Here is a 17,078-nt window from a genome sequence, read left to right on the forward strand (position 1 = left end):
CTCCTCCCTCCATCATGAAATCTTCAATACTATAATATATTATTGTATTTATTGTGTTGTTGAGTCTCTGTAGCTCAGTCAGTATAGACGAAGCCCTTTGGTTGGAAAGACATGTTCGATTCCCATCCATGACAAGAGACCAGACTTTATCTGGTCTCTTTCGACTAAAGGTAAGTTAGCCGGTCTCATATGGAGGTAGAGGGTTTTTTCCCCCGCTCAGAAACTCGGGTTTTTCGTCCTTCAGAACAGGCAAACCAGTCCTTGAACAAACATAGATCTACAGTCATAAAATACATACTGAATCCCTCACTAAGGCCGGCAAAGGTTGATCAATTGGTAGAGTCTCTGCTACTAATGGCTCACGCAAAAAGTTAAGCAAGTCTGAGCGCGGTTAGTAGTTGGAAGGGTACAATCGTTCGATGCTGTTGGCACTCTGCTGAGGACTGGCCATTCTCACAGGGTTAACTTTGGCCTGTAAACTGACATATGTCAGACCTCTGTACCCTCGAGGCACGTGGGGATATGACAATTCCTCACTAAGAGGGCTCAACGTCCTAAGGGAGAGTCGAGGAACCCCACACGAATAAATAAATTGTGTTGTGATCCAAAAACTGAGAAAATCTGGTAGCTGGAAGTATCACAGGTCTACCTCTATCAATCAATATACTATCAGCTTACTGGTTAGAATGAATACTATTTTGTTTTAAAAGTTGGTACTGCATGTATGTGGAAATTGATGCTAAAATAACATGTGAAACCTCCATATCACATTGTAAAAATTACCAAATATTCAAAATTCCTGAATATGTCAAACTTATTTATATTTATTTATTAATAAACAAGTACTTTTAATAATAGACATTATAAAAATAATCCTCAAAGAATGAGGGAGTTATTGACATATTATCACAAAGAATTTTTACCTTGAAACTGCCATATAACATTGGAAGAAGTGTCTGACAATTTTCTAGTGTGGCTAATTCAACCCTAGTGGATAAAGAGAAAATAAATAAAACTATCGTTACTGCTTGTAAAATAAAGAAATATCTTAGTATAGGTATTCTAACCCTGGAATCCTGATAGTTTTGCTAAAAATAAATTTGTAAAAATGAGATTTTTTTTTATTCATCATATTTCTATACTACACTGGAATACTTTTACTGCAACACTGAAGTAAAAAACATATCTGCAAGAATATTAAGTTGACCTATAATTTTTTTTATTGCATGCCATAATAATTATGTCTAGTATGAAAATCTAATTAAAGATTAGATCTTGATCTTCTGTACAAAACGAATAAATTCCTTATGTTTAATGCTTAAGTGACCATCCCCCTCCCTTTCATGAAATATGAGCAAAATTGTTAAATTTAACAACTTTAACCTTAGAAGTTAAAAAATAGGCCCACTGCAGAGATTAGTCTGTAACATTCTGCAAAGTGCAAGTCTAGAATTTCTGTGAAGTAGAGAGTGATGGATTTCACTGGTTTAAAAAAGTTCTATGGTAGCAACATCAATCTTAAAGATAAGTCTTGTTCTTGAGAACTCTCAAGCCACTGGTGCTTGATGTTTACAGAGAATTTCTGTAATCCTTGGGCTGAATATTTCAAGAAATGAACTGGCAATAATTTGTGATGAAAGGCAAATCTACAGAATAATTCAAACATATAAAAGCAATGTGGTAAGGTATCAACACTTCCAGTCCTGATAAGAAATTGGTATTCAAATCTTGAAGTGGTTTAGTAAAAAACTGGCTTTCTTGTAGACAGCTATTCTCAGATGATACTGAGAGATACTCTGAAACCAACAGCAACCAGTGCTTGATTACTCTTGGAACTAAGAGTGAAGTCCAGTAGCATACGATATATGGAGAAACATTTTTCACCAATCCTCCATGTTCGATGAAACGCAAATCCACATCAATAACCCAATTACAAAAGCAATGACAGAAGTCTGCTGAGATATCACTTCCAATCTTAATAACAGGTTGGTTTAGTTTAGAACTTTTTCTATGATTAGTGGCATTTCAAGAAGGTCACTTTATGCTGATTTGAACAATGGGCATATCTTCAATGCAAAACACTACTTGCAACAAATGACACAGTTACTTCTCCCATAAAACAGTGTCAGATTGTACACAGAAATTCACATGCTGAGTGAGCAAGGAGAAGAAAAGAGCTGAAGCTCTTCATTCATACAATTCAGACAAAGTGCCATCTGATTATAAGTTGTTTTTTTACAATGGCTCATTTTTCTATAGGAAAGGGAATTCATCAGTGCTGAGGAAGTTGAGAGTGGCTGTCAGGAGTTCACTGCTTCAAGAACTAAAATTCATATAATAGTAGGACTAAATTACTTGCAGAGAGATGGATCAAGACCACAGAACATAATGGCTTATATGATGTTGAAGAGTGCTTTTTTAACTACAATTTTATCAAGTGTTAAAATAAAAATATTAAATTAGTAAAATTTTAGGTCACCCTTGTATTTGAAAACAATCACCGAATTTAATAAATCAGACAGCCAGTTGGGTCAAGGTACTCTGACAACTTCAATCATGAAATCCTGAAATGCTCAAATATTCCATACTACAAGATCTTCCTTAATACATTCACACCAGATAGAATATTGTGCACATTTTGCTTCACAGGGGTACATTTTTACAAATGTTTTCCATATACATAGCATTTTAGTTGCAATTTTTTTTATTGAATTTTATTTTATATTAATATAAAATAAAATTAATACAAATATTAATTTTATTTGCAAAATTAATATTTGTGAACTGTGAGATAAAAAAATATCAAAACTTCCACTCTACTAACATTTGTGGCATTAATACAAACAAACAAACATCCACCATCGCTTGCAGTCTTCCAGACCAGACATCTTATTCCTGACAGAAATCCAGATCACAGCTACAGCCACTACTTAAACTTGCAGTGACCAAACTACACACTTCACAATTCTTTTCAGCACAAGGGTGGCACATGTGCCTTTGTGAAAGTGACACAACCTGCCAGAGAATGGCTAATTTTGAATCCCGTGCTTCTGATCTTCTCTGGCTCAAGGATTCCTTACCCCATTTAATAACTTTCATTCGTTGCATTTGCTAGTCTCTAAACACCGATTACTCACATCTCTTCACATTCCTTTTCATGACTCTTGACCATCTACAATCCAGCTATCCAAATAATGAGGTGAACTTCTTGTCCACATTGAGGTAACCTCAATGTCCACAATTTTCCAACTGGATCCCCTACTCCAACATCGCTGACCAAGAAGGAAGAGAAGCAGAAGTCTCTGCTCTAAATAATGACCTAAAACAAATTGTACATCGTCCCACTTGAATTCCTGATAACCTTCTTCACTCTCCAAATACTCTGGATCTCTTTTTGACCAGTTCTCCTTCCAGACACACTGCAGAGGTCACCTCTCCTTGGAAACTCAGACCACAATCTTCTACAAGTCTCTGAGAGAGAAACACCCTTCCCCCAATCACTACCAACTTTGCATCCTCTGGCACTACAAAGGAACCAATTGGAATGAATTCCAGAATTTCTACTCCTCCTTTCCTTGATCTGGTTATTGCCTCCACTCATATGACCCTAACACCTGATGTGAACAAGTTAGAGAAATTATTCTCAGTGGCATGAAGGTATTCATTCCCCATTGAACCCATCATTCACATCTGCTTTCCAAGCCCTGGTTCAACCAAAAATGTGTCAAAGCAGTAAAAGCAAAAAATCCAACTTACTGCATATGGTGCACATCAAGAACTCCAGCTTCATACTCTGCCTAGACCAAAGCACACAACATATTCAAATCAGTAGATCCAACTCTGATTTCATAAAGGCCATGAGCAGAAAACTTGCCTCCTGTACAAATGGAAGCTGTGACTTCTGGTCACTTGCTAAGACTATTGGATGCAACTTCTGCTTTCCTGCACCTCCACCACCTCTCTCTCGCATTCTGATGACACCACTGATACTTCACCCAAAGATAAAGCTGAACTTCTGACATTACTCTTTTCCTCAAACTCCTGCATAGATGACCAAGGGAAATCACTTTCTACCACACTGGAATCCAAGCATTGAATGCCAACTATAGTTTTTCAACGAAAAGTCATCAGAAAACTACTAAATAACTTGGATAATAAAAAAACTTCTGGTCCTGATGGCATCTCCCAAATTGTTCTCAAACATTGTGTTAAAGAGGTAACACCCACCCTACATCATCTCTATAATTTATTATACCTATCTGGTATTTATTCCAATGCATGGAAGCAATCTCATATCATATATGTTGTTGTTGTTATTATTATTATTAAGAGAGACCTCCAGGGAGTCAGGAACTCATACTATTCGCACTAGTTGAGTTGTCATACCTATTCTTGAATTCATTTACGCTACTTGCACATACAACATCCAATGGCAATCAATTCCAATTACACACTACTCTATAAGAGAAAAATCTAGCCCTAACCCACTTCTTGACAGCACTCATCCTCAAATTCCATGGATCCCCTCGCATCCTTTCCCCAACCTCCACAAAATGATAAATTCCACCAACTGAAATTCTGTATAACTCTTTCAGAAGATTCTAAGTCTCCATATCACCCCTCTTTTTCCTATATGTTAGTGTCTGTAGCCTGTAAATTCTCAATCTGTCTTCATAATCTATATTCCACAATCTTGGTATCATTTTGACACCCTCCTTTACACTCTCTCTGCAGTATCAGAATAGCAACGAAAACCAGGAGACTAGACCTGCACACAATAGTCCAAATAAGATCTTTTCAAGGCCTTGTAAAGAGGCAAAATGACTTCCTTATCTTTACATGTCAAGGTTCATTTCAGCAATGTCATTATTCTGAGTTGTATTTACAACTTTTGAACTTCAACTTCCGGTGTACTGAAACTACAAGATCCCCAGCCTCATCGGTTTCTTCAAGCATAATCACACCAATATAACATGACACTGGATATCTAATCAAGCCAAAGTGCATGACTTTGCATTTACTGACCATCAGCAGCACTTCTGATTACCCAAGCTATCTTTGCATCATCAGCAAATAGCTGTATGTCACATGTAAAATCCTTCCTAATCATTAATGTACAGATTAAATAACAATGGACCAAGGACTGATCTGCAGCAAGGTGTAGCAACCCAGCTGCATTAATTAGCTGTAAGCCCCCTCGGTGGGGGGGGGGACTCAACCCATCCTAAGGTGGATGAATGAGGGGATATGATGATGATGGAAGACTGATCCTGATCCCTGGTGATAGGCAAAAGATAGGAAATATGATAGAAACATTTAATTTACTTAAAGGGTTTTACAAGATTGATGCAGAGGAAATATTGCAGCATTTGGTTACAGACAAAAGAGGTCATTCCTACAAATTGAGTACAAGTGTGGTTTACAGCATGGGTGTGATTTTTTTGCTCGGAGGGTAGTGAATGATTGGAATGGGTTGCATCAGTTGTGAGTGTTAATGGCTTATGGATTCAAGGAAAAGTATAAGAGATATTGTGTGGATTAGTTTGGGTCTCCTATGAAGTCTTTGGACTCCATGGAGGTGAATGTGCAATAATAACAATAACATAGGAAAAATGATATCCTACATAAAAAAACTGCCCTGTGATTTATTCTAGAGAATAAATCACAGGAATATAAGGGGCTATTAACAAGAATTCTTTCCACTGGACACAGTATGCACAGAAAGGATCACTAGCAATAGGCTTATTTAGTCAATATCTCTGCTTTCAGCCAAAAATCAACAATTTACAATCTAAAATTTGAATATGCCATGACATGTTCATCATATGGGCCAGCTCAGCAAGACAACTATAGAACTTTGTTCATTCAATGTCAAAAGAAGGCGAATCCATTCTGATATTAGAGTAATCAATGCATTTCGTGAGATGATTGTTTATTATTATATGTCGGAAAATTAGCTTTTCTCTTATGAAAATTCTAGTTCTTAAAGTGGTAACTATTTTGCTTGTACAACAGTTGGAAAATTTATGTATAAAGCAAGTGATTTCACATATTGGTGATCAATTCGTATATCCTTTATTTCTTTCTCCCCTTCAGCATGAATTGACTATTCTTCGCACAAGTCATCAAAAATTGATGAACTTGTGCCAGGTCGGCTCGACGAAGTGTGGGCGTACAATATGTTTGTTAATTACAAAATAATATTAATAAACAAATTAAAAAAAACTGTACTTTTTCTTTATTTTAATATTGTACAATTATACCTTTTCATTTTTAAATCATTTTCAGACAACCGTTTTTAATCATCTCTTTCTTAAATGATCCTACAAATTTTGATATATGATATAATTATTCAAAAAAATTACATTTTTTAATTTATCGAAAATTGGAATATTGGAGGCAAATTCACACAGGTAAGTTTAGGTCAGATTAGGTCTGGATTACTTTCAGTTTTTTTTTTCCAATTATGTAGAAATAACTCATAGTTCATAACTTATAACTCACACCTCATAACTATATATATATATACATAACTATAATATATATATTTTACCAATATTTACAAAAAATAACAAAAAAAAAAAAAACCACCAAATCATATGCCTGTTAAGTGTGCAAAAATTTGGAAGTTTCTGTCACTTACATGACAGTTGCTCACCTGGTTATCGCCCAGTTGTTGCGTACTCATGATTTTGGAAGGAAATGACTTAATCTCCAATTAGAAGGCATAACCTTCTATTTTTTTGTTTTAGTGGGAGAGTAGGCAATATGCTACATATGAGCTAAGCTATAGGATAAATACTAATGGAGCAATAGTGGAAAAAAAGGGCCAGGATTTTGTTTTAAAAGAATTATGATAAGCTTTGCACTTATGATGAGCTCATCACACTTAGTAGAGCAACTGAGTGAGACAAAATTTCAAAATACAACCTCAAATACATGAACAATTCTGCGATTCCTTCTGTCACAAGGATGGAGCATGGGAATTCATGGGTTTGACACCCCAAATCAGAATGCCAAACCTGGAATTCTTCTGACTTGATCTTTTCTGGCTTAATATTTCCTCATCCCATTTTGTTATATATTCTTTCTTTTGCCTCTTTCATTCTCCAAAATCTGATAATCAATCTGACCACGACAAATTTTTATTCCAGAAGCTCAGCATTTTTGAATTATTATTATTATTACATGATGCCTCCATGGAGTCCAATGACTCATCGAGGGAGGGCACATACTCTACAACTCTGTATCCACCACTCAATTCACCAACTACAATTATCATATACACCAATGCCATCTAGCGCCCACCACCACCACCACTAGTATTTTCACAGACAATCAGAAAACATCCATGCCCATAGTGGGATTCGAACCCACAGCCTTCTGGCTGGAGAGCGGATACACTAACCACTCAACCAACCAGGCCAAATTTCAACTATTCACTCTTCTTTTCAACATGAAATTCAATATTATCCTGCTCCAAACTAAATAATGATCACTTGAATTTAAAATTGAATTTCATATTGAAAAGAACAGTGTGTAAGAAAGTTTTAAAACAAATCAAAGTCAAGCAGCTTTCAGAGGTGAACTACAGACTCGGATACACGAACATCATTGAAAAAAAAAATACAAGACCTTGAAAACAAGAATCAAATCTTGGAGATTCAATGGCAAACCCAGCAGAAAACATTGATTCAGCCAGAGAGGCATGCAGTGAAGTTACTGTAAGGATAGAAAAATCAGAACTTTATGATGGAATGAGGAAATTAAAGAGGCAGCCAAGGGAAAAGCATATCAAAAAGAAAAATGTAAGAAAGCAAAGCACTATGTAAAACCAGCTAAACAAAACGTATGGAAAGACTTTGGTAAGAACACAAAAAATAAAGGAAGGTGGCAAAATATTCTAAAGGCTACTGAAAAAACTTACAAGTGAAGAAAAAAGTACTGTAAAAGGAATCAGAGATGATAACCGTGATGAAAACTGAAGATAAAGATATTCTAGATATCTGGAGTAATTACATTGAAAGACTGCTAGTGTCAGCACAGTGGCCGAAAACTCTATAGAGTTTTGGGCAACCATGAGGAAAATTGTTGATTGGAAGTTAGTAATGTGTAACTTTTTCATGTAGTATTATCATAATTATCCTGTATACCCCGTGAGGCTACACATCAGGAATTTGATGATGAACTATCCAAAAAGTAAATTTGCCTCTGGGAAATTTAAGGCAAAATTTTTAGTGAAGATGGCAAATTAAATATGGAAATAGACAACAGAATTAGCAAAGTTGGTAAGATAGTAAGTCAACTGAAAATTTACATGGAATAAGAGAGAAATTATTCACACACTAAACTATGAATATCAAAATCTTCTTTAACTTATGTATCTGAGAACTGGATTAGAAATAATTTACTGGATCAAAGACTGAAGACCACAAATATAAGAGTTTGGAGAAAGATTACAGGAGTAAGCAGTGCATCAATGGCAAAACAATATTAAAATGAGGATATCAGGCAAGAACTTTACATTGTTTAGCATTCAGAAATGTGTGAACAGAGCTAATGTAAGATGGAATGGTCACTTAAACAGAATTGGAGAAGAAAAGTTGAAAAAAAAACAAGTGGTTTTTGCAGGATGGCAGGAAGAAGACTTAGAGAAGACCAAAATCTAGATGGAATATTATACTAAGAAGACTGAAATGTAATTCAACAATATTGAAGTTCTAAACAGATAAAACAGATTAATTTGGGGAAGGGGATGTCGACAGAAGTTAGTAATGTAGCCTTTTCATGTAGTACTTAGTAATCCATAGTAATCCAGTTTTCTTAAGACAGAAGATGAAACTTCCCATTAAGCATTTCCTCAAACATTCAATAAGAATGTCGACTGCAGTATCTTCCTTTATTTACTAAATACTTGTTGACAGTCTCAACTTCTCCAGTTTACAGACTCACAGTTCTACAATTCCTTTTTGGAATCTTCTATTAATATTCTCCTGACTATCACGTAAAACTTAAAAAGTTCGTAAGAACAAAATTCTCCAACTGCAGTTCTCAAATTTCCATTAGCTCTCTCTTGTTTTGCTCATTACTCGGATACTGGACGCTCTCTCTGTCAGCTGTTAATCACCCATCAATCTCCTCGGTGAGCATGTGCACTCCATGTAAATGGCAGGTGAGAAGTAACATATAATGGTGGAAAGTTGTCTCCGTTAGCTTAAATAGAATGTCTTCGCAAACTACAACAAAAATCTCAACACTTAATTTTCAATTACAATAAAAAAACTGAAATTAACACGACTATCAGAATCTGGTAAGTACATAAAAATTTCAAATGCTTTACATTTCATTTTGACAATAATAATAATAATATCAATAATGAGCACATCACAAGTGCCAATATACATGTTACGAAACCAAAACTAATGAAATATTAGAATAGAGAAATAATTGTAAAAAGATTCATAATTGTAAATTATGATTATTTTTACACAGACTACATAAAAAGATTCACAATGTCATTATTAGTCAAATGTAGATCTTTTGTTTTCTCTTTGAAGTGAAGACTGTTTTTAATATGAGAGCTAGTATGGCAAACTGAGATTCCAAAGATGACGAGAGAGACGTTTTGCAAGGTAGGCTCTCCAAAGCTTTCCAAGAGAACCAATACTATCTACTATTGGGCATAGTGGCTTGCCATCCTTATACATTTTAGGAAGTAGAGACGAGGTGGATGGGCATGATGAATTCATAATTTCTTAACAGTAGTGGCTTTCCACGATTGTATATTGGCTAATAATTTATTTAATTTATTGATCTGACTCCTACTTATAACACTGTAAATTGATCTATCTCTTAATAAGATATTATTTTTATGAATATACAAGGCGGTTTTTCATGACAACAATGGCATTACCTTTCTCAGCCTTTGTGATGACAATATTGGTGTGTTTTGGCATAGGGAGCAAAGAGCTTGTACTTCTGAGGAGGATATATTTAAAGGAGGTGGTTTCACTTTGTACAAAATTTGGGCAATCTCAAAACATGATCTACCATGATTTGTAAGTAGGATATACATTGGGAAACTAAGCAAAACAAGAACCTTCAGACAAAACATACAATTCATCATTTGTCAGTGGTCTATTGGTTAAATTTATTCAACCAATAACTGAGTCTAACTGCAACAGCTGGGTTAATAACTTGTAATCCCACAGGTCATGCTGTTAAATCTGGAATGAACACTAAAATTGTAATTTGGTATTTTATTCAGATTTAACATAAAATGCAAAATTTCCCTAAAGAGAATTACTTGTAAATAGATAATATTAGTAATCCTTGTACATGTAGTAATAATAGTCCATTCATATAATTTTTCTATGTGAGTATTTTGTAAATAGTCCTTAAATAACTAACAAGAAATAAAGTAATGTAGAGGCGATATTGTAACAAGAAGGTCAGAGTTTAGAGTAAACTATTGTAATCCGATTATAAACATGACCTCAGGCAGTTGTTATATGACCCGAAGGAACGTGCAGGCTGCCCACATGGGAACGCAATGAGAGGAGAAGGTGCGGTGTGCAAGGAGAATTAGGTGACATCTGCAAATCAGTGATGTATTAGAGAGAGAACAGATATGGAGCATATAAAAGTCTTAGTGATGCGAGTTTGTGGTCTTTTTGCCTTCTTCATTCCTAGTTAAGGTTTTGGTGTTTTCTTCCCCCTGCAGTTTTCCATGTGGAGGGTCGTAGCTTCGAGGCGACGGAGTCGTTCAGCAGCAGCAGTAATATGGTCAAATAGCAGGCTTGTCCAAGCATAGCCATCCATGTGATGGGATGAACAGCGTATGCTGAAACTTCGTATAGCTCCAGCCGTACCATTCTGCCAGACAGATTCTTGGACATAAGGTAAAGAAGTGATCCATGATTGAGGTCACCAAGAAGTCAAGGCAAGGAACAACAGCTCGATGAATAGGGTGATGACATGAAAGAAACCTACATGAAGACAGGATGAAAAGTATCTCCTAATGAATTCGCCTGGTTGGTAACGTAAAGCTTTATTTCTTATTGTATTGTGTAATTCTTAGGGCAGAGTGAGCTACAGTGTAATATTTACTGTGGATCGGACTTGTTAAGACAGATTTTAGGACTTTACTACCTATTCCTCTAACAAGGATCTTTGTATTTATGGAAGTGTAGTGTTAGAAGAATTGTCATTAGTTTAAGTTAGTTTGAATTCTATGTGTTGTATGCGCATTAATTGAGGAAGAAATAAGGCATTCATCTACATATTTGTGTTAAGTAATCGGGTTTAGGACAGTTTGGATTTGTTAATATCACCTAATGAGAGATACCTATTCAGAACTAGATCTTGTTTGTTAATTTGTGCATAATTGATTTTAGGGACCTTCATTTAGCTTAGTTTTGATTAACATGTACTGTATTTTAAATGAATAAATTTCTTTGTTTCTTAATCCAAAATATGTGTATGATTTTTCAAGCCAATGGCTTGAAAAATCATACACATATTTCCAACCTGCTAATAATATCGAACCTGTATAAGTAAAAACACGGGAAACAGTTACAACTGCTGTTTAGAATTATTAGTAAGGGCTTGTTTAACGTCGATATTTATTGGAATCGTGATAATCTGTAGGTCAAATCCCTTACAAGAAGTTCTCTCTTGTATAGGAATCAAGATGGTGCAGCTAAACAAATACATTTTCTTGATTCCAAAAAGGACTTGACCCCAGAATTTATAGATCAGGGAGAATTCTCCTTGTTTGAAGACTTTGCACATGATTTAAGATTGAAGGAGAGGCCATGAAAGATTACAACAAAGGCGCAGTGGACAAGGGATATAGTTGAGGGTTAAACAAGACACGGTTTATCTTTAAGATTCAGGATTGAAAGAGTTTTAAGTGTAGTTAATAATAAAATAGAAATACATAGACATTACGAATATAAATAATAAAATTAACAGAGATATAACAATGCTGAATTTTAAGTGCATCAAAAGCCAACCTTTACTGGCAGATGCATTCACTCATCCTCCCACCATCATTCATCACAAAAAAAATGGGTGTCATCAAGAGTCTTGTACACAGAGCTCCTATGATCTGCTGTTCTGATCTCCTTTTGTTAGATGAACAGAATAAAATTAAAAACAATCTGATATTTAATGGATACAACAAAACTACCATTCAAAAAATTATTGATAATTATCATCCTTCTACTAGACCACAATCCGATGAAAAGAATTTAACACCTACCTTAAAGGAACTTCGGATCAAATAACACAGATTCTTCATAAATTCAATTTATATTCTTTCTTTCAAACCAGCTCGGAAAATGTCTTCCTTCCATCAACAAAGGATACATTACCACCTCTTTCCTTAGTAGGTGTCTATCAAGTACTCTGCTCATGTCATCTTTTCTCTTTTGAACAGAGTGGCCATTCTGCCTTGATTAGAATTGAAGAACATGAAGACTATATTACATTTTTGGAATATGACAAGCTAGCCTTGCTTCTCATGCTGTTGACACTAGGTATGGAGTTCTTTTTGAACCAGACAAAACTTATCACTCCAGCAACATCAAATTCGATCATATTTTCCTTGAAACAAGTGAAACACTATGAAATTTCTGAACCGGAACCAATCATGCTGTATACCAATATCCAAGTGATCACTATTAATTATTTTTAAGTTGTTTTTTAATTAATAATTTATATATTTTAATCTATGCAACTCACTACATTGTTCCTTTGAGCTCTAATAGTGTAATATCATACACTTCAGCTGCAACCTAGACACAAGCTAATATATGCACGATTTATGATTCATTATATTGATTCACCTTTTGAATGTAGTTAATGGTCTATCTCCCTGATATAAGAGAGAGAGAGATGGTATTTGTTTCTGTAAGAGGTAATGATGATAAATTCACAACAATGAAGTCTTGGTACAGTTGCAACTGTAATGATAGATTATTTTTAATGATGGCCTTTAACTTTTAACTAAAAACAGTATTTCATTAGCAACATGGCTGAAAACGTTATCCTCACCCAAATGAAAAAGAGTGAGGAGAGAAAAGTTGAAGCCGCTTATGAAAAATCTTGAAGATTCATATAATTGTGTACAAGATTTGTCAAATAAAGAAGAGGAAATGGTGCAAACCATCATTAACAAAACTACGGAATGCATTTGACTTCAGTGAGAGAAGGCTATTTATGTGCAGGAGTAAGAGAGTGAGTAAAAGTATTCACTTTACCTGAAGAGAGGAAGCTGATGATCCAATTACAAGGGACAAAATGACAGGACCATAAGATGGTAGTTTGTTTAGCTGGCCTCTGTGCTGCCAGACCTGATTAACCACGCTAACGGCCAAGACGTCTATAGACATCAAAGTTATCATGGATGCGAAGTGCATATTAAAATTGTAATACCATTGATATTACATTCAAATATATGATGGATACAAAGCATATGAGAATGAGTATTTGATCCATAATGGCCGGTAAGGTGGTTAAATGCCCTAGAAATCTCAAGAGCAAATTTCTTCAAACTTTTTCATGAATCAAGTGTCCAACAATGAGTGGTGACAGTTAGGATATCAGGTATGGATTAAAAGTGATAAAATCCATACTGCTGGTCACTAATTATCTGGTAGGCCTGAGGGAGGTGAAGAGGCTACCTACAGATGACATTTTTCATAATTTTTAGAAAAACGAAGAGAGCAATTGCTGCCCCTGCTCCTAAAGATCCGGATGAATACAGGATTATGTACAGTAGGTGCCAGACAAGTAAGAGACAATCCAAAGATGTTAGCACAGCTTTTCACGACAAAAGGGGATATATATCATTAAGACCAGATGACTTGGTGCCCAAGCAACTCAGGATTCTTTTGATTTCTTTCTGAGGAATGATGACGGGAGCCAAGTGTGCTGTTCTTGGTAATGTGTGAAGTACTGGCCTGGTTGGCTAGGTGGTTAGCATATCTCTCTCCATCCAATGGGTTTGCATCCCACTGTGGGAATGGATGTTTGTGAATGTCTTTATGTTGGGAGATGAATTTCATCACCAAGTGTGAGACCACCACCACCCAGGATAGATTGCCAGACAAGAGAGGATTCGAAAGATGTTATAGGTATTAATTCTAGAAGACAGTTTTTAGGAAGAAAGATGTATACCACTAGGACCAGATGACTTTGTGTCCAAGCTATTCAGGATACTTTTGATTTCTTTCTGAGGAATGACTACAGATGAAGTGAAAGCCTGGTTGGCAAAGTGGTTGGTGTATCCACTCTTCAACCAGCAGGCTGCAGGTTTGAATCCTACTATGGGCATGGTTGTTTCTGAGGTGGAAGATGAATTTCATTGCTCAGTGTGACATCACCACACTATTTATTGGAGACCCGAAGTGTGTTGAAAAGGTTCCATATTTGGTCTCTTCATTAAACAAGGACCTTGCCTTTTCTATAATTACTGCTCGAGTTACAGGAATGCTGTTTTGATTTATATCATCAATCCACAGCACTAATTATCCCACAAAACAGCAAGCTATCCAGAAGAATACACACAACTGACAGCCGTACTACACCATGCAGATAAGTTTAAATGCTGTATTAGAGCACTAATTAAGTTTCAAAGGGGCCAAATTACCTGCCCATGACTGATAACTAAGGCTAATACACAAGAACAGATAAGGACCAATAGCACTTTTGTTTATTAGTGGGCAGCAGATGGCACAGCTGGTAGATGGTGGATAGTGAAAAATCTTTAAACGGAGGATTAAGTAGAGTAGATGGTGGGTTGTATGGTGTAGGGTGCCCTACTACAAAAATCTGAGTCTGCAGAGGTCATGCAATAATAATCCACACCTCTCCCACTTCTATTCCAGAGCAGAAGTGAGAGAGGTGTGGATTATTACAATTTTTCATTCATGCATTATCATGGAAGAAAGCATATATTTATTCCATTTGAAAAACATGAGATAAAAGTTGGCAACGAGCTACTGATTCATTGCCCTTAGCTAATAATGAAAGAAGTCATTAAATGGTGTTAACTTTATAACCTAAAGCCCACCAATTGATCAGCAACAAAAATCGACAGAGTACAGTAGTCCCCATCCTTATCAATGGTGGATACATTCCAAGACCCTTAGCAGATACCTGAAACTGTGGATAATACTGAACCCAACATATACTATGTTTTTTACTATACATATATACCTATGGCCTCCGTAGTTAGTCGGTATAGACAAAGCCCTTTGGTCAGAAAGACCAGAGTTATTCCTGTCAGTGACGTGAGGAACCTTTACCTGGTCTCTTAAGACAAAAGGTGAGTTATCCGGTCTCATACAGAGGTAGGGGGTTTATCACCCAGAAACTCAGATTTTTTACCCCCACCCCCAAACAGGCAAACCCGCCACATGAACACATGCATCTACAGACATAGGGAGACACTGGGAGGCGTTGGGCTAACCACCTTGTCCTTGAGTACGGTTGCAAGAATAATTATCTCGACACCGTAAATGGTAGAAGAGGAGGATTAAGAAAGAAACATACCTATGATAAAGGTTAATTTATAAATTAGGCACAGTAAGAGATTAACAACATCATCTAATAATAAAATAGAACAATTATAACAATATACCATAATAAAAGTTATGTGAATGTGAATGGAATTCTAATCAGTAAATTGCAGCATATAGGAATGGACATAGGGTTGGTGAGATGGATAGGAGGGTGGTTGACGGAGAGATATCAGAGAGTGGTTTACTCAGGAGTAGAGTCCACAAGACGGCCTGTGACTAGTAGTGTACCACAAGGATCTGTTCTTGGACCACTGCTGTTTAATTTGTTCATAAATGATATAGGAAATGATCTGAGAGGAACAGTTCATTTGTTTGCGGATGATGCGAAGTTGGGTAGGGCAATAGTGAATGCAGATGACGTCAAAATTTTGCAGGATGATTTGGATAGATTGGAGGTCTGGGCTAGGGAGAATGGATGTCAATTTAATGTGGCAAAATGTAAGGTTATGCATTTTGGGGTGAAAAGATGGGAGGCAGTTTACTGCATTGGTGGAACCGTGCTCCAGGAAATTGATGAGGCACGAGATTTAGGAGTGTTGGTGGATAAGGAATTGAAATTTAGGGGACACATTGCAAAAGTGGCCAAAACAGCTCATCAAATCACTTGGTTGCTGAAGAATACATTGACAAGCAGAGACAAGCAGGTTATTGTTCCTCTGTATCGAGCCTTGATAAGACCTCATCTCGACTACTGTGCTCAGATTTGGTCACCTAGGTTTCTTGTTGGCATATCTGAATTGCCAGCATCACTACTCTTGCACTTTGGAGCTATTATTGAGTAAAATAATGGTTACTTGAACACAAGTACTGTGATACCGCAACAGTATATCTGATAACCAAGACAGCTACTAAGCGACTAAAGGGCAGGGAGTGCATACAGTACAGTGTGGATATGCTGGACGAAGGGATGATTCACGTACCAGGCGGGACAGCACGAGATTTCACACTACTCAGAACAGCATGCAATTTAAAACATGTTAACTGTTTATTTCTGGAATTTTACATTTAATATTTTCAGACCAGGGTTGACTGTGGGTAACTGCAACCACGGATAAGGGGAGAACTACAATATTTATTAATCTGGATCACCAACAATGGTGCTAGGAAAAAGTTGTGCAGCTCTACTGTACATTTCCAAGGCATTTGATAAAGTTTATCATATAAGGCTGCTCAGCAAACGCTACCCAAATGCTTAATTTTCATCTTTATAATAATTGGATGGCCAATTATTGCAGGTGACAAACAACTTCTTACAGGAGTACTACACACCTCTATTTTTTTGATTGCTTCATATCTCCAATATACAAATAATATTCTCTCCCACTAATACTAAACCCTATTCATACTCCCTTTCACTTTGTTGCTTTCACACATTATTTAGGTTCCACATCCAGTATATTAAACAGTATCTCTATGCAATTCTTCAATGCAAAGGGCAAAGTAGTCTATTATAATGCTACTAAAATGCTTTTATCTTCTTTATTGCAA

At 36.1% G+C, this 17,078-nt stretch overlaps 1 protein-coding gene across 2 annotated transcripts in view; it reads right to left on the reverse strand.

Moving 5' to 3' along the window:
- LOC150107179 (uncharacterized) overlaps positions 1-17,078 on the reverse strand; it is a 446,221-nt gene that overhangs the window by 99,089 nt on the left and 330,054 nt on the right. For both annotated transcript variants that reach the window (XM_090391714.1, XM_090391715.1), the window contains exon 10: positions 924-987. In XM_090391714.1, coding sequence (XP_090247840.1) covers positions 924-987 — 64 coding nt within the window. The remainder of the gene's footprint in view (positions 1-923; positions 988-17,078) is intronic.

The sequence above is a fragment of the Typopeltis vanoorti genome, chromosome 4 (genome assembly GCF_054136105.1).
Source record: "Typopeltis vanoorti isolate ZY-2024b chromosome 4, IOZ_Tvanoo_1.0, whole genome shotgun sequence".
Taxonomy (NCBI): domain Eukaryota; kingdom Metazoa; phylum Arthropoda; class Arachnida; order Uropygi; family Thelyphonidae; genus Typopeltis; species Typopeltis vanoorti.